A 26,307-nucleotide genomic window follows, 5' to 3' on the forward strand; every position below is an offset into this window, starting at 1 on the left:
ATTTGGAATAGAAGGGCTATCGTGAAACTGATTTCAAAAAGAGGGGAAAGATCTGAACCTGATTTGACGCAAACCAGATGACTGATCTGATTTGTGTATCAGGTCTGAAAGAAAAGATTAATAAGAACGAGAATCTAGAGAGCAAGAAATACTTGGAAACAGAATATTGAAGATAAAGAACAGAATGAAAAACGTAGAACAACAAAAGGTTAGAGGGGAGACAGAAAAGGGAATAAGATCTCTTAGGGACACACCTGCTGGAAAGAATTTCAGCCTTCGGATCAGACTCGCTCTAATATCATGAAAGTTTTCTCCAGAATCAATGATTAGGAAACTGTAGAGAAGAAAGAGAATGGGCTGCAACTATTCACGATTTTCCCTTATGGAAAAATCGTGATCTCTACTTTAATTTATATAACAAAACTTAATACAAGGTACTTTACAAGTAACCCTAATAGGTTACAGGTATTTACAAGTATGCCCCAATATTGGCTGGACATGTTACACAAAAGTAGTTTGGATCTGGATCCGGATCCAGATCCAAACTTAGATACAAATACAAATGCATGATATCTGCCCTGTCTAACACCCCCCACCCCCCCTCCTTGCACCCTTTGCTCGCAGAAGAGGGGCTCGGCCCCTCCCTTTGCCTTCGATTCATAGAAGAGGGGCTCGGCCCCTCGTTTCCCTTCTGTCCGGCGTGGCAAGGCTCGGCCTGTCAGCCGAGCCCCCTCCTTCCCCCACTCCTTACCCCTGCCGAACAAAAGGAAAATGAGGAGGGGCTCGGCCCCTCCTCGTTTCCCCTGTTGTTCGGTGGGGCAAGGATCGGCCTGTCAGTCGAGCCCCCACTCCTACTTCTTACCCCTGTGATAAAAGGGAAACGAGGAGGGGTTGAGCCCCTCCTCTATGAATCGGAGTCACAGAGAGGGGCGAGCAGAGGGTGCAGGGAGGGGGGGGCAGCCCCTCTTCTGCGAGCAGAGGGTACGGGGGGGAGGGGCCTGCCTGACATAAGCGAAACGAGGAGGGGCCAAGCCCCTCCTTTATGAATAGGAGGCACAGAGAGGGGCCGAGCCCCTCTTCTGCGAGCAAAGGGTGCAAGGAGGGAGGCTGCAAGCAGAGGGTGCAGGAGGGTCGATCGACATGCCTATTGAGTGTTGACGGTGGTTGCTTGTGCGTACCGCCGCCGGAGTCTGGATCGCCGGCGTGGGTATAGGAGAAAGTTGCAGGGGCTGAGGGGGAGAGGCAAAATCGAGAGGGTAAGCCCCTCCCCCTGTTGATAAACCCCTTTTAGGGTTCGGCTGCAAAAGAAATTTGGATCTGGGTCGAGTTAGACCCGACCCGGATCCAAAACGTAATTTAAAAATCGAAATGAACATTTTTGGACTCAGTCAAAGTTGACCGAGTCCAAAATGTGGACGGACTCTGCCTCGACTCGTTGACCGAGTCCGACTCGACGTTGACCGAGTCCGACTCGGCGTTGACCGAGTCCGGGCAGAGTCCGAAGCCGCACCCGAGTCCGCACCCGTGTCGGGGCATGTCGACTCGGGTGCGGCACCTCCTTAGCCGAGTCCGTGTGACATAGGTGTGTGTGTATTTTCAGTTATATAGGTAAATGCTCTATAGGGACATTTTTATCATTTCACTCTTATAATAAAATTGTTTATTAAACAGTTCTTTTTTCTTTTTCTTTTTTAAATGTAATATTAGAGGAGCTCCCAATGGTCCCCCTTTCCTCTCTTTTGTTGTATATATATGGGGTATGTTCCCCTCTTTTGTATTATGCGTGTATTAAGCACTTGATCAATTAAGGCTTATAATTTTTTACTTTTTATGTATCTTTCATTTGCCCTATTGATCTTTGTATTGTCCCATAGAGGACTTGTGCATGTGCACTTGTATGATTGTAATCTTGTAAGCCTTTAAGTGGCTAGTGCTTTCGTGCTTCTTCATAGCCATAGTGTTCTTAGACAAGAAAGGTTGCCATCAAGTGATTGTGCTTGTAACATCATCCGCTCTTTTTCACTTTCTGTAACAACCGTGAAAAAAAAAATCGTGTCCGGCTCGTGTCAGACACGTGTCCTGCACGTGTCGGACACGTGTCGCGGTCTGGGCCGCTTTGCCGAGCCCGGATCCGGGTCTGAACTGGACCCGAGCTCAACCCGGACCCGGGTTCTCGAATCCTCGAGAACCTGCGTATTTTAAAAGACGCAGGCGTCTCGGGCGAGGGTTCAAAACCCTCGCCCCTTCTCTCTCATCTGCTCCGCTCCGTCCCTCACGCTGCCGCCGGTAATCGGAGACGCCGGCAAGTGATTCCGTTTGGCCGCCTCCCCTCTGAGTTTCGGCAACCCAGTTATCCTCTCAGCAGCCTCAGCCACCTCTTCGCCTCCCCCTTGTTGTCTCCTGTGTCGCGTGACGCCGGCGACTCAGCCGCCGACCACCACTGCCCCCTTCTGCCGCCAGATGACACCGCCACCATCGGCCTTTCCCCTATTCGAGCCGACGTCGGCAACTCGTCACCGGCCGCCACTGTCTCCTCTCTTCACCAGCCTCCTATCGCCGGTGAGCCCGAGAGCTTCGTTGGCGACCTTCCAGCCTCGACGACGCGAGATCCCCTCCTCTTCACCTCCCTCTCTCGTCCCCTGTGTCGCAGGATGCCGGCGATCGACGCCGATGATGACCTCTAAGCTCCGGCGACCACCTATTCTATGGCTCCCCCCATTTCCCCTAGTCGACACCTGCGGTTTTTCACCTCTGGCCACCTGACATCGTTAGCTGCTGGCGATCGACAACAGCATCCTCACTGCTCCCTCTGAGTCTTCGCAGGCGGCCACCACCTCTTCACTTCTTTCCAGCCCGACGACTCCCCCCTTTGCGGTTTTCGGAGGTAAACCCTCCCCTTTTCCCCCTTTGTGTAGGGTTGGTCGACAGGGGGGCTAAGCCCCCTGTCGCCTCCTGTCGGCAGGGGGTTCCACCCCCCTACCTCTTTCTGTCTCGACAGGGGGCGTTGTCCCCCTCTCCTTGTGCCTGCCGGCAGGGGGCGAGGCCCCCCTGTCGTTGCTCTTGCTTTTCGGCAGGGGGCTTCGCCCCCCCTGCCTTAGGTTGTTGTCTCGGCAGGGGGCGGAGCCCCCCCTGCTTGCATGATTGTTTTTCGGTAGGGGGCGAGGTCCCCCTGCCTTTGTGTTGCTTCTCGGCAGAGGGCTTCGCCCCCCTACCTTCGATTGTTTCCCCTGCAGGGGGCGAAGTCCCCCTGCACCCTCTGTTGCTCCTCGGTAGGGGGTTCTGTCCCCCTGCCTCCTGCGTTGTGCCAGCAGGGGGCGAAGCCCCCCCTGCTTTCCTGTTTTCGAGCAGGGGCTTGCCCCCTGCATCTCTGTGTTTGTTCTCCGACAAGGGGCTTTGCCCCCTTGCCTTGTTCTTGCTGCCGGTAAGGGGTTGCGCCCCTGTCTCGTGTTCTGACAGGGGGTGTCCCCCCTGCCTTATTGTGGCAGGTGTGGTAGGGAGCTTCTGCTCCCTCCCCTGCCTTTCTTTGTGCTAGCAGACATGGAGCTCCTGCTCCCTGCCTCTGCTGTTGTTGCCAAGCAGGGCTGAGGCCCCTGCCTCTGGCACCCTTGTCTACAGGATGCAGAGTTCCTACATCTGCCTCCTGCAGGCAGAAGACATTGCTATGTCTGTTGCTTGTTTATTTTACGGCATATCCTAACGTTCTAAGCTCTCCAGGTTGAACGGTGGATCTAGCTCGCCCTCTGTGGCTCGAGCTCTTGTTTGCCTACGCTGCGTGCGTACGAGGACCCGCAACCCCTTAAGGTAGGGATTCTTGCGTGAAAGGACAATGAACTGATAAATGCTAAAATAAGAAAGATAACTAAAAGAGAATGATATATGTATACGTATACTATATATATGTCTTTACCTTCAAGGACTCGGTTTCGCGATTCTTGTCCTCTTTACTTTCTCGCACTTTCTTTTCTGTCGCTGTCGCGCTATATGTGCCTAAGCTTTTCATTCCTGTCTTTACATTCCATGTCTTTTAACTCAAGGACGCGGTTTCGCGATCCTTGTCCTCTTTACTTTTCCGTACTTTACTTTCCTGCTGCCCCGCGCTTTGTGCCCTGACATTTACTTGCTTATGTCTGCTTTGTTCTCCAAGATGCAAATCCTGGTCCTCCTTTACATTCTTGCACTTTACTTCCTGCATTTACTTGTTGCCTCGTGCTTTATGCGCCATGGCCTCGTTTCTTGCTTTACTCTTCGTACTTTGCTTTCTGTGTTGTCGTGCTTGCTCTTGCACTTATCTTTTGTATGCATTCGTCTTTACCTTGTTGTCGCACTTCGTGCATATGCCTTGCTCATCCATGTATTTTATCTTTGTCGTATGCTTCTTTACTTGTTTACGCTTATCGTTTAATCGAGGTGCAACCCCATGTCTCGTGAGTCGTCCTTTACACTTGCGTAGTCAGTATAGGATCTCATACCTCACGAGTTGCTTGCGTAGTTGCCTGCTTGTGCGTTACGATGATCGAGGTATGATCTCATACCTCGTGTGGAGCTTTAGCGTTCTACCCTCGCAGTGCGGCTTTGCCCATCGAGTCTTGCCCCTCGATTTGCCTTTGTATTAGTTTGTACACGGGTTTGCCCCTTGTCAGCTTGCACTCCCTGAGTGCAGCTTCGAGTGTATATTGTTTCACTTGTCTTACAGGTCACGACACACACTTATGTACTTCGGTTCTCCAAAGACATCGTCTTAGGTGCAAACCTATTTTCAGGATGTATAGCAGAGATAGCAGTTGAATCTCTCACACCGATGTATTTAGGAAAGGTGTGTCACAACCTTAGTCCACCTATCTGATACGACTCAGATAGCCTTGTTTAGAAGCCTGTGCACGAGTAGGGCAGGGATCCAAGCGAGGTACTTGCGCCATCGCTAGATCGGCGTTACCTCGCCTCTGATACGAGACCTAGTTTCTAGGCTTTCTGGTTCAACCATGATTGTAGCGCCTTCCTTCGTGAAGGTATTGTTGGATCTCTTACGAGGGATCCATGTTCCTCCTCTTGTAGTTGTACCTTTAGTCACGTACGATATGTTTGGACTACGAAGAGCAGGACGAAAGGTTTATAGTAACCTCTAAGCGGGTATTGACACATTAGCTAAATCCGGTTATGTTGATTTTCGCCTTATAGGCCGATTGCTCGCGATTGTCTAAAGAACCCGAGCACGATCAGTTGGAACTGGAATGAGTTCACTGCGGGCCTCTGTAAAGCAGAAGTGTTGGGATTTCCTGCGAGAGATCCATACCCCTCTCATCGTGGTTGTACTTTTGAACAGGTATGTTGCGTACTACGATGAGTAGGATGAGAGGTCTATGTCTACCTCGAACATGCAATGGCATTGTTTGAGATCACAAGAGTGATGTTTCTACCCTCACTAGGGATTGACCCCTTTTTTTATCGTGGTTGTACATTTGAATAGGTACGATGCGTACTGCGGTGAGTAGGATGAGAATTGTGTGGTTGCCTCGAACGCGCAATGGCGCGTATAACTCACCTAAATAATAATCATGCGTCTTCACAGGCAAGATGCTCGATTGGCTTGAAAGACCAAAGCATGAAAATGGGACGGCGGTTAAGAAACCCTCCGTCGTGCTCATTCGGGACGGTTCATCAAGAGAGAGGATGGATGGTACAAAACTCTGATGGACAGTCATTAATGGCAATCTCGGGCAAATATTCGACCTTCCCCAGTCATCGGAGGTTAGGGGAATCCTTCGGGCCACTTCTGCAGAAGTACGGATGCGCATCCATTGGGCCTTTGTTTGCCTTTGGGGATTTACTCTCTTGGTTACAGATCGTTCCCTTAGGAAGCGGACTCAGTCAGTCATTCGGGGTATAATAAAATACATAGCATAATGGACCCCCGAATCGATCTCGACTGTTTCTACGTTTTGCCTTGTGCGTACTCACAACGGCCTGCTCAGTAATGAGACAAGATATAACTTATTCACATGATCATGAGATACGCATGTTGTGACGTGCATTGCTTGCTTGCTTGTTAGCTCGGTAGTTCGGTATGCTACTCGTTGAGCTATGTACGCCTGTCGAGGCATTACCCTTGTTGGTTAAACTGCTTATGCAGTTCCTTGCTTGGTAATAACTACCTTCTCATACTAGTTGATTGCTTATCCCGTGTAGCTTATGTATTGCTTGTGATGCAATAGCATGAGCCTTACGATTAATGTTGTTACTTGCCGATGGATTGAGCCATCCAATGGTACTTGTATATGTATTACGAGTGTTGTTATGAATATTTGTCTTATGCAATTGCTTTGCATGGTTGGTGGATAGAGTTAGTTACTCTTCACCTATTATATCTGTGGGATTGTTATAGTTGTTTGTTTAGCACTCTGATACTTCCTGCTCTTGTGTGTAGTTGTTTGCTTTACTAGAGCTTTGCTTACTCCACAACACATTTGGTTAGATCTGCTAGTCTTGCTTGTTCCTGCTTGAGCTAGCGTTTATCTTGCTTATTGCAGCCTTTGCTCTTTCTTGTCCTTTGCACTCCTACTAGTTTGTTGGGAGACTGACCCATTTCATGGGCAGGTGGTGAACAGGTTGAGACAGCTTGCGATGGCACGATGACGCGATGCATTCAAGGCAATGCCCTTTCCTGACGTTGCGCTCCTGGGGATACTTTTGATAGATGTGGTATGAAGTTTCTTGAAAGCATCTTTTTTTATTTAAACTCTGGATTTCTAAAACTGTATTACCAAAACGTGGTTCTTCTTTTCATTTCAATAAAATATGTACTTGAATTGCAAATCGGATCGTAAAGGGTAATCTGCTTTTGGTTGTAATGCGCCCAAGGTCTAGGGACTTGCTGTTTTGAACCTGATCTTCCGCTGAACTTCTGTTTTAAACTCTGATAAATGATTGATTTCAAAGCTTTCAACCTTTTTCATAAAAGGTTTCAAGTCCACGATTTTGGGGCGTTACACTTTCTCTCTCTCTTACTCACGTCATGGAAACCAAGATTGATCTCTCCTTCAAGCTCAATCATAAAAATTACATGATGTGAGTTTCTGTCATGGAAAACAATCTCAAAGGGAAAAAGCTTTGGAGTTATGTGATGGGCACTATCCCCAAACCCCAACTCAGGTAAAGAGAAAGCCCTAGAGGAAGATGTTCATACTAAGGCTATTTGAAGACCATTATAAACAAGTGGAAGATTGGGAGAGCAACCATGCGAAAATTCTTGCATGATTTATGAACAACGTCGAACTTAAGGTATGTGCTAACATTGCAAAATTTTGCAAAGCCAATGAAGCTTGATTTTTTATGAAGGGTATATATACCCAAAAGGATCTTGCAAGAGCATACTTTTTGCAAGAAAATGTGAGGACCAGCAAACAAGGTGAAATGAGTATCCAAAACTATTATAGTGTTTTAAATCCCCTATGGGATGAACTAGCACTCTTAGAGCCTAAGTGAGTTGCTATTGAAGATGTCGAACTTAGGCAAAAACAAATGGAACAAGAGAAATTTTTTCAATTCCTATTTGGGCTTCGTTCGGCATTTGAGCAAGTTAGATCTTCTCTCCTACATAGATCTACTCCTCTTCCTTTAGAAGATGCTATTGTCGAAATCAACCAAGAAGAAACTCATTTTAGTATAAGTAAAAGTAGTGATGAACTCTTCGTCGTATCTAAACCTGGCAACCATGTCAAGACCTATAAGCCTGAACACTTTGAGAGGCAAAATAGTTATAGTAACTATAGTAGAAGAAGAAAAATGATTATTTGTCATCATTGTAATGAGTCGGGTCACATTAAACATGCTTGGCCTAAGTTAAATGGAACATTCAAGTATAAGGTTGCTTCCGTTGAAGAATCTATTCCCAAGAAGAAAGAAAAAGGCAAAAGTGGAGATGATCTTAAAGACACACTTGGACAAATATTAATGGCACTTCAACAAATTCTTAAAGTAACTTCTTCTACATCGGATGCCACCATTGCCTCCGCATCCTCACCCGGTATGTACTCTTGGATTATAAATTCGGGAGCATCTTTCTATGTGACTCCTCATGAGAATACCTTATCCAATATATGCATCAATTCAAATTTATCTTTTGTTTCTACGGTCGTTGAAACCATTGTGAAAATTAAGAGTATAGGAATATTAAATTCTAATTTTTTTTTAAATTTTTTTGTTTCAAAAGTTATAGTTGTTCCCAAACTAAATTTAAATACTTTTTCGGTTTCTCAAATTACAGACCATGGATGTGAAATATCTTTATTATCTAATGGTTGCTTTGTGTAAGATCTCTAGTCCGGAAAGCGGATTGGGCAAGGCCATAGAAAGGGAGATCTTTACTTTATGGACTATTTGTCTCTTCCTTTAAACTCCTTTTGTACTTATGTCCAAGATAAGGGTATTGAAACTTGGCATAAAAGACTTAGACATCAAAGTTATTCTAAAATATATCTTTTTCCTTTTGAGAACAAATTTTGTAATGGAAAAGATATGACTTGAAAAGATTGTATTCTTGTATGGGGTCCTTCTCTGGTCATATCTAAAGATGGTTACTCGTATTATGTGACTTTTATTGATGACTTTACTAGATATGTATGGGTCTACTTTCTTAATCTTAAGTCAGAAATTTTCTCCTTTAAAGAATTTTCATGAAAGTTAAGAATCAATTTCAAAGCAATATATTTATTCTTAGATCAGATTCAGTTGGAGAATATCTATCTAATGATTTTCAAAACTATCTAAAACTAAATGAAGTTTACCATCAAAGATCTTGCCCTAGGACACCACAACAAAATGGGCTAGCGGAAAGAAAATATAGGCATATAATAGAAATTGTTAGAGCCTTAATTATTTCTAAAAATATTCCTAAAAGTTTTTGGGTCGAAGTTGTTTTAACTTCCACTTATTTAATAAATCAAATGCCATCATCCACTTTAAAAAATATTTCTCCTTATGAAAAACTTCTCAAAATAGCACCCGACTTCAATTGTTTGCGAAATTTTTGTTGTAAATATTTTGTGCTTTTACACAAAAGAGACAAGTTATCTCCAAAGGAAATTGAATGTGTTTTTATTGGATATGGTGAAAATAAAAAATGATATAGATGCTTTGATTTCAAAAATAACAAACTTTATGTTTTCAAAGATGTGACATTCTTAAAAGATGAAAATGGTTTTAAAAAATATGATAAGAGGGAGGAAATAGACTATATGTTTTTGTATGATCTCTCTCCAAGGGAAGATATACATGAAAATGATGACTCTTTGAATCATTATGAAATTATAGATGATATCAATCATGAATACTCTAATATTGGAACATCACCAAGTAGTGATGACATCATTAATAGTTCTCTTAAAAATATTCAAGTTTGTACCCGACGTTAGCAAAATAATCCTACTAGTGCCTTAGAAAAATTTTCTTAATATAGTGAACCTATAGAAGAAACTCCTCTTAGAAGATCTAGTAGAGAATCTATTCCACTAAATAGCTTTGTTTCTTATGAGACATTATCTCCTAATTATATGACTTGCTTAATAACTTTACATTCATATCATGAGTCGTCACATTATAATGAAGCTAAAACTGTTTCTCATTGGATTAAAGTCATGAACATAGAACTACATGCTCTTAGAAAAGCAAAAACTTTGGAAGTAGTTAAGTTACCTTCAAACAATAAACCCATTGGATGTCGATGGGTCTTTAAAGTTAAAACCAAGAGTGATGGAACTTTAGAGAGATATAAAGTGAAATTAGTGGCTAAAGGATACTCCCAAGAATATGGAATTGGCTATGAGGAGACTTTCACACCCGTAGCTAGAATGATTAGTGTTAGGACTCTAATAGCCATTACATTAATTAAAAAATGGCCCATATATACCAATTAGATGCTAAAAATATTTTTCTTAATGGAGAACTAAATGAAGAAGTCTATATGGATCCTCCGCCGAGATTTGATATTGAAAAAGGAAAATCTCTTAAACTTTTAAAAGCTTTGTATGGTCTTAAACAGGCTCCCAAGGCTTGGTATGATCGATTCAGTAAGGTTATGCATAATTTGGGTTTTTGTTCATGCTATACCAACACTGTTCTCTTTGTAAAAAATATAGGTACTAGCATTATTATCTTTTTACTTTACGTAGATGACATGATTATAATAAAGAACGACAAAAAGAGAGTTAGTAATGTTAAAAATGTGTTAAAAGATCATTTTGATATGTCTGACCTAGGATTCTTAAGATATTTTTTAAGAATTGATGTTGCATACTGTCCGAGAGGGTACATATTTTCTCAAATAAAACTTGTTGTGCTAAATCTAGCATTTCAGATGACAAGAAAGTGAAAACTCTTGAAGTGGTGAATGCTAAATTGAGACTTGAAGATGAGACTCTTCTTGAAGACCCCACACCTTACAAACAACTAATTGGGTCTCTCACTTATTTGTCTATCACCAGACCAGATATCGCTCATGTCGTTCACTCTGTTAGTCAGTTTCAACATGCTCTCACAACTATACACATGAGTGTTGTATTAAGGTTTGTCATATATATCAAGAATACTATAACTAAAGGGCTCTTTCTATCATCATCATCTTTAGATTTACTTGTTTGTTGATGATATTATTTTGATTGATGAGTCTAGAGCTGGGGTTAATGTTAAGTTAGAATTATGGAGACAGACATTGGAAGCAAGAGGTTTTAAGTTGAGTAAGAGTAAGACAGAATATATGGAATGTTGGTTTAGTAAGCAATGAAGTAGTGATGGGAGTGTAGTGAAGCTTGGTGAGTAAGAAATACCGATGGATGACTGTTTCAAATATTTGGGATCTATCATTCAAAAGGATGGAGAAATTGATGGAGATGTAAATCATAGGATAAAGGTTGGGTAGATGAAATGGAAAAGTGCAATTGGAGTGTTGTGCGATCATAGAATGCTATTGTGGTTGAAGGGAAAGTTTTATAGGACGACAATTAGGCCCGCTTTACTATATGGTACGGAATGTTGGGCTACCAAGAGACATCATATTCAAAAATGAGTGTAGCTGAGATGCGTATGCTTCGATGGATGTGTGGAAATACAATAAAAGATAAGATTCGAAATGAGGAGATACGTAAGAAGGTAGGCATTGCATCCATTGAAAATAAGATGAGAGAGAATCGTTTATGGTGGTTTGGACATATTCGGCGAAGGCCTAATGATGCTCTAGTTAGAATGATGGAGAAATGAGAAAATATATTAGTTAAAAGAGGTTGGGGTAGGCCTAAGAAGACTTGGATGGAAAGGATAGGAAAGGATATGAATGATTTGAACCTCACCGACGACATGACTTTGGATAGAAATGATTGGAGGAGAAGGATTCATGTGGAAGACCCAGAATGATTTTCTTATTTGGTTCATATCAACAACAACAACAACTACTACGCCTTCATCCCAAAACAATTGGGGTCAGCGATATGAACCAAAAAAGAAATTCATTTTGGGTCTTCCACATGAATCCTTTTCCTCCAATCATTTCTATCCAACGCCATGTCCTCGGTGAGGTTCAAAGCATTCATATCCTTTCCTATCATCTCCATCCAAGTCTTCCTAGGCCTACCCCGACCTCTTTTAACTAATATATTTTCCCATTTCTCCAACCTTCTAACTGGAGCATCATTAGGCCTTCGCCGAATATGTCCAAACCACCGTAAACGATTCTCTCGCATCTTATTTTCAATGGGTGCAACACCTACCTTCTTACGTATCTCTTCGTTCCGAATCTTATCTTTTATTGTATTTCCACACATCCATCTAAGCATCCGCATCTCAGCTACACTCATTTTTTGAATATGATGTCTCTTGGCAGCCCAACATTCCGTACCATATAGTAAAGCGGGTCTAATAGTCGTCCTATAAAACTTTCCCTTCAACCGCAATGGCATTCTACGATCGCACAGCACTCCAGTAGCACTTTTCCATTTCATCCACCCAACCTTTATCCTATGATTTACATCTCCATCAATTTCTCCATACTTTTGAATGATGGATCCCAAATATTTGAAATAATCATTCACCGGTATATCTTGCTCACCAAGCTTCACTACACTCCCATCACTACTTCGTTGCTTACTAAACCGACATTCCATATATTCAGTCTTACTCTTACTCAACTTAAAACCTCTAGCTTCCAATGTCTGTCTCCATAATTCTAACTTAGCATTAACCCCAGCTCTAGACTCATCAATCAAAACAATATCATCAGCAAACAACATACACCACGGTACATTTTCTTGAATTGATCTCGTAAGCTCATCCATCACTATCGCAAATAGGAAAGGGCTTAAAGCAGATCCTTGATGTAACCCAACCGTTATCGGGAAATTGGTTGTCACCCCTCCACAAGTGCGGACATTGGTTACTACTCCTTCATACATATCTTTAATTATACTAATGTACTTGAGAGAAACACCTTTCTTCATCATTGTCCACCAGAGAACGTCCCTAGGTACTCTATCGTATGCCTTCTCTAAATCAATAAAAACCATATGCAAATCTTTGTTCCTCTCTCTATATCTTTCAATAAGTTGTCTAAGAAGATGTATAGCTTCCATAGTTGATCTTCCAGGCATAAAACCAAATTGATTCTCCGATATCATGACTCGCCGACCCCAATTATTTTGGGATGAAGGCGTAGTTGTTGTTGTTGTTGTCTGATTTCCTGGAGATGCAAGAAGCAACAAAAGGTCTCATTATCTTTCACTGAAGCAGAATACAGAGCTAATGACAACTATAACTATGGAACTTGTATGGTTAAAAAATCTTCTCAAAGATACGAGTGTTGACGTCTCTAAACCTTTGAAGAAATGTTGTGATAATAAAAGTATAATTTATATTGTCCCAACCACACCTTTCATGAGCGCACCAAGCACATCAAGATGGACTATTATTATGTTCGTGATGAATTCCTCAGAGGAACTATTGAATTGCCTTTTGTCACTTCAGAATTCCAACTTATAGACTTCTTTACTAAACCTCTTGCTGCTCTACGTTTCCTTTTCCTTCTCAACAAACTTTCGGTGTTTACACCGTAAGCTTGAGGGAGGGTGTTAAGATAGTATATATATATATATATATGTGTGTGTGTGTGTGTGTGTATGTGTGTGTGTTTTCAGTTATATAGGTAAATGCTTTATAGGGACATTTTTGTCATTTTACACTTGTAATAAAACTGTTTATTAAACGGTTCTTTTTTCCTTTTTTTATTTTTTATTGTTAAATGTAATATTAGAGGACCATTGAGGGCTCTATGGTCAAAATGACCATAAAGTCGTTAGAGCTCCTAACGGTCAGAAATATGACCGTTGGGAGCTCCTAACGGTCAGAAATATGACCGTTGGGAGCTCCCAATCACTCTAATGGGAGCTCCCAATGGTCCCCCTCTCCTCTCTTTTGTTGTATATATATGGGGTATGTTCTCCTCTTTTGTATTATGCTTGTACTAAGCACTTGATCAATAAAGGCTTATAATTTTTTACTTTTTGTATATCTTTCATTTGCCTTATTGATCTTTGTATTGTCCCATAGAGGACTTGTGCATGTGCACTTGTATGATTGTAATCTTGTAAGCCTTTAAGTGGCTAGTGCTTTTGTTCTTCCGTATACTTCATTACATGCCAAGCATGCCTAGGAGTCTAGGACACTTGGTGTCAAGTTTTCTTTTTGCTAGAAATCCAGTATGCCTAGGACATATCAACTCTTTTGCATGGATATGGTATAGCAACTATTTTCTTCCATATCACAGAATATTTGGTGATTAGATATTAGAAGCAGCTTGGCTGTCCATGCTCCATTCAATACCACCAGCAAAGTAGGAACTAACAAATTACCTGACATTTCCCTTTTCCAGTCTTTACAAGGCAAAATGGGTCCAGAAGTCCCATTTGAACATGGCCACTGTGCACACCATCTTTCTGCAAATTAAATTTTGGAACTGTACGCCCATCAAAGAATGGATTTGAACCATCATATGTGCCATATGGAGTATTTGAAGTGACCACTGATATATTCATGTACTCCATCTCAGCAAACTCATTTTCCCCATTATGAGCGTGCCGCATGATTGACATAGCTACACCAGATGTGAAAGAATCCCACATGAAATAGCTCTGCAAGAAAGGTTCATCATCATTAACTCCAATATACCAAGTCAAATGCTAGATTCCTTTCTCCATTTAAGATTTTTCAGAGTTCAGTAGCATGAGAGAATGAAGCATACTGTATAGAACTGGTCATTAAACCATGTGTCACGGGCCATTTTTAAGGATTTGAAGCAGTATTGTGCTTCATATGTGGTTTGTCTCTGTTGGAATTCCATGAAAAATCCCTTGCTAAATGAGAGTGTGTTTGTTGCATCAAGTGGAACCAATGTTATAGGAATGCCAGAATGAAAAACCTGCATCAGACATGCAATCAATGCCAATGAACTACTTGAATGAAACAAAGCATCTTACCAAGACATTTCAAAGAAAATATTGGAGTGACATATTTGATTGATACAATTTATGAGTTAAGTTGGAAAAATCTGAACTAGATCATATAACAGTTACAGAATCATGACAGAAATGATGCTTCTTCTTCTTCTTCCAGTCAGTCTTCTTCTTCTTCCTCTTCTTCTTCTTCTTCCTCTTCTTCCTTTCTTCTTCTCCTTCTCCTCTTGTTCTTCTTCTTCTTCCATCCTTTTTCTTCTTCCCTTCTTTCTTCTTCCCTTCTTCTTAATGGCTGAGTTTTTTTGCATTTTATTGACTGTGTATATAAAAATTGTATAAGTCAAATTAATTGTTAAGTTTGCTTAAGCTTCAGTTTTTTTGCAATTAATTGGCTGGGTTTAGTTTGTTTAAGCTTCAATTTGTTTCTTCTTCAGTTTGTTTATAAAAAAATCATATATGTCAAATTGTTACTTTCAGTTTGTGTGATTATTTGCAAATATGCATGTAGCTGTGTATGTACATGTAATTGACTCTTAGATCATGGAAATTAAAATTTATTTTTGATAAATGAAAAATGAGTTTAAGCTCATTTTGTTTGTGAGATTAAGTATAGATATGGTGCCTCAGTAAAAGTTACAACTTTTTGTATTTACACATTAAAATTGCACTTGTTGTGTGTATTATTTATTAGATATTTAGATAGATCAATTTGTTGCATTAATGTTACTTTTACACTAAGTCACACGGACTCGGCTAAGGAGGTGTCACACCCGAGTCGACACGCCCCGACACGGGTGCGGACTCAGGTGCGGCTTCGGACTCGGCCTGAACTCGGTCAACGCCGAGTCAGACTCGGTCAACGAGTCGAGGTCGAGTCCGTCCACATTTTGGACTCGGTCAACTTTGACCGAGTCCAAAAATGTCCATTTCGATTTTTAAATTACGTTTTGGATCCGGGTCGGGTCCAGACCCGACCCAGATCCAAATTTCTTTTGCAGCCGAACCCTAAAAGGGGTTTATCGACAGGGAGAAGGGCTTACCCTCTCGATTTTGCCTCTCCCCCTCAGCCCCTGCAGCTTTCTCCTACACCCACGCCGGCGATCCAGACTCCGGCGACGGTACGCACAGGCAGCCACTGTCTCCCCTTCGTCAACATTCAACATGTATGTCGACCCTCCTGCACCCTCTGCTCGCAACCTCCCTCCTTGCACCCTTTGCTCGCAGAAGAGGGGCTCGCCCCCTCTCAGTACCTCCTATTCACAAAGGAGGGGCTTGGCCCCTCCTCGTTTCGCTTATGTCAGGCAGGCCCCTCCCCCCCCCCCCCCCCCCCCCCCCCCCCCCCCGCACCCTCTGCTCGCAGAAGAGGGGCTCGCCCCCCCTCCCTGCACCCTCTGCTCGTAGAAGAGGGGCTCGACCCCTCCCTGTTCCTCCGATTCATAGAGGAGGGGCTCAACCCCTCCTCGTTTCCCTTTTATCGCAGGGGTAAGAAGTAGGAGTGGGGGAAGGAGGGGGCTCGGCTGACAGAACGAGCCTTGCCACGCCGAACAGCAGGGGAAACAAGGATCCTTTTCCGTTTGTTTGGCAGGGGTAAGAAGGAGTGGGGGAAGGAGGGGGCTCGGCTAACAGGCCGAGCCTTGCCACGCCGGACAGAAGGGAAACGAGGGCTCGAGCCCCTCTTCTGTGAATCGAAGGCAAAGGGAGGGGTCGAGCCCCTCTTCTGCGAGCAGAGGGTGCAGGGAGGGGGGGGGGGGCTGCCGGAGGCTCGACCTGTCAACCGAGCCCCCTCCTTCCCCCACTCCTTCTTACCCCTGCCGAACAAAAGGAAAATGAGGAGGGGCTCGGCCCCTCCTCGTTTCCCCTGCTGCCTTTGGCTTTTTGGCAAGGGCGAAGCCCCTGGCATGGATAAGGTTCAGCAGGGGCTTGGTCTGCCCCTCCTTTTTGCGTTAGATAGGGGGTAGGCCCCCTATCTCAAACATGGTTTGCAGAGGAGGGTCTGGTTTGAACCTGATTTGCACAAGGGGAACGAACCTGGAGCTCCTATTACTATTATTTTGAAGTGTTTATTAACTTTATTTTATTTACTAATTTTCTTTTCAGTTTTCAGTTTTCAGTTTTCACTTTTCAGATATAATGGCGAGTTCTAGCGGTAGTGTCAATACATTTGGTTCAAGTTCTAACCCTGAATTAGAAGTTTTTCAACCACTTTGGAGGCTTGTGACAAAAGGGGTAAAAGCTAGTAGTGGTGGTGGTGGGAATGTGCAGTTTCATTGTAATCTATGTAAGACTGTTTTCACAGGTTCTTATACGTGTGTGAAAGCACATCTTTTGCATATTCGTGGTCAAGGAATTAGGTTATGTTCTGGGATTGACAAAGATATGTTAAAGCAATTAAAAAAAGAACAAGAGGAAGCTGAAAAGAAGAAAATTGCAGAGATGAGAAGCGATTCGATTAATTTGACTTTTTCTATTGCTAGTGATATACAAGAAGAGCTTTTAAAGAAAAGAAAGATGGAAAGCAATAAAACAATACAAGCGTCATTCAAAAACATGGCAAGAGCATAAATTGATAAAAAGATTAGTCAATTCTTTTACTCAAGCTCAATTCCTTTTAATGTAGCTAGAAGTCCATACTGGAAAGATATGATTACATCTTTAGCTAATTGTAATTTGAGTGGTTATGTGCCTCCTAGTTCAGAAAAACTAAGAACAGTCATTCTTGCAGAGGAAAAAAATAGAATTGAAGACTTGTTAGAGACCAAAAAATTTGCATGGAAACGATATGGAGTGTCGATTGTTTCTGATGGGTGGACTGATATACAAAGGCGACCACTGATAAACTTCATTGCTTACTCACTTAATGGTCCAATCTTTTTGAAGACTGTTGATGCATCTGGAGAGTATAAAGATGCTGAATATTTAAAGAGATTATTTGTTGAAGTGATAAAAGAAGTGGGTGAAGAAAGTGTGGTGCAAATCATTAGTGACAATGCTCTAGTTTGCAGTCGTGCAAGAATGAATTTGGCAAGTGAAGATACATATTCACATATTTTTTGGACTCCTTGTGTAGCACACAGTTTAAATTTGGCACTTAAGAGTATATGCAATCCATCAAAAGATGATGCACATGCACATGCACATGCACATGAAATGTGCTTATGGATTGAGGAAATAGAGCATGATGTTCGAAATATTAGAAATTTTGTTGTAAACCATCATCATGCCCTTTCTATATTTAATAGGCATTCTGATCTCAAGTTACTGAAAGTTGTTGAAACTCGTTTTGCTTCTCTCATTGTTATGATAAAAAGAATTAAGCAACTCAAGAATGCATTGATGATGATGGTGGCTGATAAAGATTGGGATTTTTATCGTATTGAAGATGATGTCAAGGCTCAAGCTATCAAAAAATGCATCTGTGATGATTTTTGGTGGGATAAAATTACATATTTTGTTGAATTTACAGAACCTATTTGGGAAATGTGAGAGAAGTTGACAGAGATGTACCCATGCTTCATAGAATTTATGAAATGTGGGACAATATGATTGAAAAAGTTCAAAGTATCATTTTTAAACATGAGAAGAAAGATATTGCACTTGATGATTCAGAATTTTACAATCATGTACATTCAGTTTTAGTGAGAAGATGGGATAAAAGCAATACACCTTTGCATTGCATGACACACTCTCTCAATCCTAAATACTATGCAAAAAAATGGTTGACAGCAGGTGTTGATCGTGTTTCTCCAAATGAAGATCCTGAGATATCAAGAAATAGAATGAGATGTTTGGGAAGACTTTTTAATGATCCTCATATGTTTAAGGTTGTAAATAGTGAGTTTGACAAGTTTTCTACTGGGAGATTTGATTCTTTAGCAGCACTCGTGGCAAGGGACGAGGAAGATCCCATTAATTGGTGGGCAACATATGGATCAGAGACACCAAATCTGCAACGTCTTGCAATGAAGTTGTTATCCCAACCTGCTACATCATCTTGTTGTGAAAGAAATTGGAGTACATATGCTCAAATTCACAACATTAAAAGAAACAAACTCACTAGTAAAAGAGCAGAGGATTTGGTTTATGTTCACTCAAATCTACGATTAATTTCTCGCCGCACCAAAGAAGAGTATATGTACTTTTTTTTCTTTGTATTCAAAGTTTTAAGTTAGATACTAATATAGTCATTTTTTGATGCAGTTGTGGACCACCCAAGAATTGGGATGTAAATCCAAAAGATTTTGACTTGGAGGGAGAACATAATTTCCATACTCTCAACATAGACTACCTTGATCCTGTTCTTCCCTCTAATTCAGACGATGAGGCAGATTTATGATAAGTTTTGTTGTTTATGACACTCACAAGCTTCTTTATGTGCTATATTTTGGTAAGTTTGTGTTGTTAAGAATTGCTTTTTTATTTTTGCTTTAAATTTTACAATCTTTACGTGTTAATTTATTGTTATATATATATTTAAAATATATATATATATATCTGAGTCCCCGTGTCCAAATTTTTTGGAATTGCGCCGCACCCGTGTCGCACTCGCACCCATGTGACATAGCTTTTACATGTTATTTTCATATTTTTCGAAATTTCTTTGAGAATCCTATTTCTTATTGGATGTTGTTTCATCAATAAAGCATTTTTTATTTATCTGTATTTTTAGATATTTTTTGAAGTTTTTTAAAGTTTTTTAAAGTTTTCTAAAATGTATTTTTGAGGCTTGCGCCTTGCTTCATAATTTGGTAGAGCGCCTTGCTTCATAATTTGGTAGAGCGCTTCGCTACGCCTCAATGCTTTTCACAACATTGGTGTAGAGAAACAGTGTTGATACAGTACATATTCAACATGGATACAACAGCACAAATTGAGATTCCTTTAAAACAAGGTTGCTCTTTTTGGCTAAGGATCGACTGTCAACATGTGTTAGAAAATGTTTATATGTGGAATTTTTGCTGCACTGTAGCACAGTTAACTTGTGAATAGGAATATGCTGGAACTTCCGAATATCCTATGTGAGGCTTTAAAAAAGCTAGCTATGGAATGAAAAACATGGTCATTTTTTTGTTAATTAAATAGACAAAGTGGAAACGATGATTCACCCTTCAACAGATCAAGTTACTAGATTCTATAAAATGAACAGGAGTCTGTCATGGCATTCCAATTATCATAGCATGCATATTTAACAAATTCATTAGAGTACCTGGTGTGCAGAAAAAGGATCTACAAAGATATTGAATTCTGCATATGGGTTACTAGTGTACCCTGTGAATAGATTGCCATGATCACCACATTGTACAAGCTTGCAGATAGATCTGGAATTCTTAGGACAACAACCAGTAGGACTTTTGGACCTAACACCACCACCCATGACATATATGTGTTCAACATTCTTCTTCAAATGAGGATGTGTCATAAGAAAGATGGCAAAATTGGTATGAGCACCAATCATAATCACTGTAGTTAGACCACTGGACAATGTTTCAATCATCACTTCTTGTGCAGTAGGCTGTTTGAGAGGTGAATATCCCCTGTTCCCCTGTTATACAGCCACATGTTCAATTTTAAACTTCAAGAGAAAGTGTCCTATCTCTCTATATAAAAATTAAAATATAAAAAATCAAACTATTAAGACAATCTGCTACAAAGCATAGACAAAAATATCAATGACACTTTGAAAATATTATGATTTTATTGCAATATTTTTAGAAACCAAAGAATCAAATGAAAATGTGATATTTTCAAAATATCACTTGTTTGCAAAATATTTGTGAAGTTTTCATGACATTAGCACATTTTCTGTTTTTTGCATTTTATATTTTGTTCATTTATGTTTGATAGCATTTCTTAAAGTTCTTCAAACATCACCAGATTTTCTCTTGCTGAGAAATTCTTGATAACAAGATTTGCGACATTATTACAAAGATAATACAATAGAAACAGTTGTTGTTTTGGCTCAAAATTAATAGCCTTTTGAACCTAGCTCTTTGGCCAACTAACCCTCTCTTTACCAAAGTTTTTTTGGGAAATCAGTTTAGGAGGAAAAGTTCACTTTATGAAATATGTTTAGTCTTGAACATTTTTGAGAAACACATTGTGTTTAAATTTTAAAACTTTAAAATAGAGTTGACTTAGAGGGCAAGGCCCTCATGGGCTTGTCAATTGGACTTTAAACTTTGAATTTTGGACCTTGGACTTGTACTTGGATTCAGATTCAGATTCAGATTCAGATTTGGATTCTGCCTGACTCGGCTCGGCTCGGCTCGGCTCGGCTTGGTTTGATCTGGCCCGGTCTTGGTCTTGGTTTAACTTTGACCAATATTTTTATCACTCCTTTTTGGACCTTATAAAACCTCTTTAAAAGAGATTTAATACCTTCTTATGGAGTTTTAACACCAAGTCGGTTTGTGAGTTTGACCCACTAAAACAGCTTTGACTTGCTGGTCAAACTTTACTATATATATAGTACATAAAACATTGACTTGACCATTTGACCCACTAAAACAGCTTGGTTGGGCATGAAAATGGTGGCAAACGATCTTTGATAGTTTTTGAGTTGTATCCCTCGAAATAAGCTTTCCAATGCCTCAAGAATCTTCCAATTCTGATATTGGATGACCAAGTTATGGCCATTTGAAGTTGCATGTGTCGGTTTGCTCTCTTTATGGACCAAAATGAAAATTTGATTGATTTGGAGTGGAGTACTCCTAGATCCACCTGGATAAAAATGGAAGTGGACTCAGTTGCAATTCATGAATGCTCTCTTGCTCCAATGTTTTATCAAAGAAGTCACTTTCAAGCAAGTGATGTGTCCGAACCTAACAGACCCTGCGGATGACATCAGCGTGTGAGGAAAAGCAATGATGTGTGCACCTCACTGCCCTAAGACCCACTGTAGCGGGAGACCCTCACACATCTGGGCATTCAAGGCGTGAACACAAGCAAGCACACCTGCGCCCAGCCCTTTTTTGTGACAAGTGGAAAAGCTCTAGCGATTTTGGGCCCCACTAACCTACCACCTCATCACCCTAGAGGGCCCCACCCAGCCACATCAGCCTCTGATGTGGACAAGGAGCTTGTCCTATCTATAGATCCTCTCATCATAAATGAAAATGGTGGCTACTGTGGTTTTTCCCTAAATAAACCACAGTAGTTAACGAATTAGCAACCTCAGTTTGCTTACTGTAATGATGGAGGCTACGCTGTTTTTCCTAAAACCAACGTAGCCCATGTTACCATGTAAATGGTTGGCCACCACCCTTGGACACTATAAAAGCACAAGTGGGGGGACGGGGTGAGTTTTAAAGGATTGGCATTTTGAAATCAAAACTTGTGAGCTTAGTCTCTTAGGAATTTAGGAAAGCATTAGGCTTCTCTCTTCTTCTCCAGCGAGTGGGAATGTACACTCGACCAAGGTGTTGGGATCCTTCCCAATCCCCATTCGGTTCACCTAAGTGCTCTCTGAACACTTGGGTCGACTTGGGCCACCAACGATGCTTGATCGATGATGTTTGTGGAGCTTCCCAACGGTCTAGAGGCTCACTTTCAATCCCCTCTTCACCTTTGGGCAGATTTCTGGCATCGGGCTGATCTTCCTTTGGCATGTTCGTGTTGAAGCTCTTTCTACAACCATGTCGGTGTTTGCCGACCTTTGGTGAGCATATTCTAAAGGCTGGATTCCTCCCCCACCCTACTGTGTGCGGTAGGGTATCGCTTGCACTTTGGCTCCGTGCGATCTCACAATCCACATGTGCATTTCAACCCATCTTTCGTGTGATTGTTAATTTGTAATTTAAGTATCTGCGTGCACATTTAGAACCTCAAAAGAGGTGTGTATCCGAATCTGTGCACCCAATGACATAAGCTTGTACCCCTAGTCCTCGGACTAGATGAAACCCTCTCTCGCATGGGAGGCGCTTAGCGACTTTGGTTTGTCGCTCCATTACCGATCTGCTGTGTCACCTTTGAACAAAATTGGGGAGCCAATGGCAATGCCATCCGGTCCATTCGGGCAGGCCGCACCACAAGGCACTTTGTGCCACCTTGAAGCCTAAAAATAAGAGGCTTAGAGGCATCATCCTCAATGGTATGACTGAGAAAAACCTGTTTCTTTCTATGTTCAAGGAAATAATAATGTTTTCCTTCTATTTCTAAGCAGAAAGTAGAAAGAATGTCCTATTTATTCCATAGAACCAAAAGTGTGAGGATCAGGGTTGTCTCACTAGCAACTCTAACCCACCTATTTTTCCCTAAGACAACATTCAAGATGCATCAGCCCATAAGTATTTTTTTCTTGGTGGGGTGTAATTCTCAATTACCTGCCAAACATTTAATAATAATCAATAAACCCACTACAATTTTCATATTTTTTAATTTCCCCCCAGATTTTTTCCATGGTTGAGCAATTACCCACATTCCTCTGCTTTTCCTGCCTTAGTCTTGAACTAATGGATTTAAAATTACCATATAACCCTTAAAGTTTGCTTAAGTGCAACTGAAAATTATTTTTCTACCTTTCAAATATACTGAGGTTCCATTATCACTAAGGGTTGGAAGCCACCAAAGTGGCTCATTGGTTTTTTACTTGTTGATGTTTTATGCATCAACATAACACAATCAGAGATAGGGTCTACACAAAAAGATGGATTCAGAATTGGTTTTAGTATAATTTTTTCAAGGTAACCTGGCCTTTCTGATATACATGATTGATGGACATTACATTGCTAGGATATTTGCTTAATCCAAGAGGAAAGTTTGGCAGGTACTTGAAAAATGAGAGAACTTGGTGGATATACCAATTAGGGCTAGAAGTGTGAAGCTTATTTTTAAATTATCTTTTTCCTTTTGGTGATCCATTCTTATTTCATGGTAATAAAAAGATGGTTGGGAGTGCATATGGATGGTAGGATTTCATCCAAAGTTTGGAAAGAAAATAAGAGTTGCCACAATGATATTATCTCTTCCTAATGTTAAGGCAGACAAGAGTAGAAAAATGCAATTTTCTCTTTTACTATAGTAGGCAAAATATATGTAGTAAATCTGAATAAACTTTCATAATTTTAAGAAAGAAAGTAGCTACAAATTATTACATGCCCTTTCCTAATATCCCAGAAAGAGAGAAAACAGGAAAGGTGCATTGTTACAATAAGCCCATTTTTGATCTAAATGGAATCCAAATTGAATGCATATGAACTAGGAAGCAATCAGGTTTGAAAGTAATTTAATTACATAATCTTTTATTTTGAATATTTTTAGAAAACAAATTAAGGTAGTAAGAAATAGATCACATCTATGTTGATTATCGGAAAAAGATCACTTCTACCTCATCAACAATTCTCTCTCATTTTTTCCTCACATCTATGTTTACTTCATCAATAGTTCACTCTCATTTGGCCATTTTCAATAAATTATAGCATTTCTCATTCATGAATCAGAAAATTTTGAGGATTATGCCTCAGATTGCTTTGAGGCTTAGCACCTTGCTTCACGTGACCAAACCATCTTAGCTCCTCCTCTCAACCTTTAAATCTTGGATTAGTTGCTTCATATAAGCCTATTGGTTCATAGTTCCTGTAGCTGCAATGCCACCACTGCCCTAGATCCAGCCATGTTTGTGATTGACAATTCATAGTAGTAGCCTCATTGTCATAAAGTACATCCTCATTCCTAAATTTGTGAGAGAGAATTACGAACAGCATAAAATAGAATCTCTTTCTAGATCTTGATATATAAGATTCATCCTAAAGAAGATGCCTGAAATTATGTGTTCATGAAAGATGAATCAGCATAATGCAGTTCTGTCCTCATAGCTGTATTTACCGATACTGCATCTCATAGTTCATATTCAATTCGGAAATTCTTACATGCGAGTTGGGTCAGTATAATGCAGTGCCCTCCATTCATCAGGTACATTTAATGATATTGAAAACTATTGCATCTTGGAGTTGTTCAGAAAGGATTCGGCAATTCTTAGGCACAAGCTAAAGTAGTGCAGTTACTCACCCCCCCTAACTGTTTCAGTCTCAAATTTACAAAGATGACATTGCTGGATCTGATAAAAGTAAGCATCAGAACAAAGAAAAAAGGTAATCTAGAGCTCAATGTCTATCACTTGAATTTATGACTTTGAATAACAGTTGTATGAGTCAATACATGTCAATTCTCTTTACTGCTCCAAATCATGAATTTTTGCTTATCATAAAATGAGCTGGAATAGAGTAATCCAGTTCTCCAATGTCTTACGCAGTTAATAATTTTTAGAAAGTACTTTTCATTTCTCCTTCGCTAGTATATGTTCATTAGTTGGTTCAGGGATTATTTTCATCTGTATTTCCAGCATGTTCATTGCTCATCTAACTGAAAACATTAGGAAAGGGTCATAAACCACCCTAACATTGATATAATGTTAACGTTATGGCTGTACTACAAACAATAGGTTCAGAATCTCATACCTGCGGAAGGAAAGCTCTTCTAACACCAAAATTTGTACTAACATCGAGCTGCCCTCCATATCCTGGGGGTATAGCTTGTCTATACCGACACCCGCCAACAGTTGACATGTCCTGCTCTTTTATTGGAAAAGAGAAATAAGAAAGAAATAAAGGATATTAAACCCAAGGTTCTCAAAATATGGTCTACATAGAATAATTGAAAAAACATCAATGCTTATCATAAAATCTTTCAATATGCATAGACCCACACACCACAGACAACCCACAAACATATATCTTGCCTGTTCGATGAGTGGCAGATATCCTCCAACATTTGGAAGTATTGTTCCATTTGGTAGTATTCCACCTTCACCTCCAACCCCAATAGCAATGTCATCACGATCCATCATATAAAGGATGTCATATAATTTATTAACAGCATGTCCAACATCAGCCCAAGCATTTGCACTGATGGTAATTGCCTGTAATAAAAACACAAATTTCATATCCATAGTTCTTAGTCATGATTTGCGAGATGTGTATGATAGTGTTGAACTTCCGTCACATGAACAACAGGATGAAGTTGGCATGACTCTTGCAAGTAATTAAATCATCAAGAAATTGCAGCATTGACAAGCAGAATAAGAATCAATGTATACTACACAAACCTTCAAATTGATTTCTGATCTGTTCTGCTTTAGGAGATAGAGGATAGCAAAAATGTCATCGGTGTCCATGTCAGTATCCACAAGTATATTGTGCGGTTTTGCAGAGACAATATTGGTGGAAGGTGCAAGGATATTTGCCAAAATCAAGAGTGCTAGCACTCTCCATAGGTTAAATATTCTACTAGGAATTGATTCTTTGTTCTGGTTGCTTTGAATAGGGGCTCCCAATAACGACCAGAAAATCAGACAAGATTCCCAGTCCATTTAATCATTTCCTCAATTGCGAAAATCAATGCCCTGAAAATGAAAAGAAAACATCAGAAAATCTGCTTTCATGGAAATTAAAAAGAAGAATTTGGACATATACAAAAAAAAGTAAAGATACATCATATAGCAGTGTTAATATCTTATTGCAAGACAGATTAAACATACTAGAATCAATTGATAGAGACCCCATAGAAAAAAATGCAATAAATTCATTTGTTAATTTAACTGATAGAGATGTCATGCTTTGCGGACAAAGGTTGATTAACATCAGATCTAAAGTACTAAATTTATATTGGTGTTGATCAGATGAAAGCAACTGGGAGCTTCAACAACAAGCTTCCGATATGGCACCAGGTTCTCAGTCTCCTTATTGAACAGAACTGCCTTAATTTAGATGGGTTCACAGCAAATATATGCCTGAAACCAAATGTGCATAAAAAACTGTATAAAGGCATT

General features: G+C 40.5%; 1 protein-coding gene across 1 annotated transcript in view; it reads right to left on the reverse strand.

Annotated features, from left to right (window-relative positions):
* The window catches only part of LOC149851270 (nucleoside hydrolase 3-like), an 89,957-nt gene extending 64,109 nt beyond the window's left edge, over nt 1-25,848 (reverse strand). The window contains exons 1-6 of the mRNA XM_090008143.1: nt 25,585-25,848; nt 25,219-25,398; nt 24,938-25,048; nt 19,690-20,025; nt 14,276-14,452; nt 13,887-14,165 (exon numbers count right to left, since the gene is read on the reverse strand). Of these exons, the coding sequence (XP_089864269.1) occupies nt 13,887-14,165; nt 14,276-14,452; nt 19,690-20,025; nt 24,938-25,048; nt 25,219-25,398; nt 25,585-25,848 (1,347 nt within the window). The remainder of the gene's footprint in view (nt 1-13,886; nt 14,166-14,275; nt 14,453-19,689; nt 20,026-24,937; nt 25,049-25,218; nt 25,399-25,584) is intronic.
* Between the last annotated feature and the right edge of the window lie 459 nt (nt 25,849-26,307).

The sequence above is a fragment of the Nuphar pumila genome, chromosome 1 (assembly GCF_984573655.1).
Source record: "Nuphar pumila chromosome 1, dmNupPumi1.hap1.1, whole genome shotgun sequence".
NCBI lineage: Eukaryota > Viridiplantae > Streptophyta > Magnoliopsida > Nymphaeales > Nymphaeaceae > Nuphar > Nuphar pumila.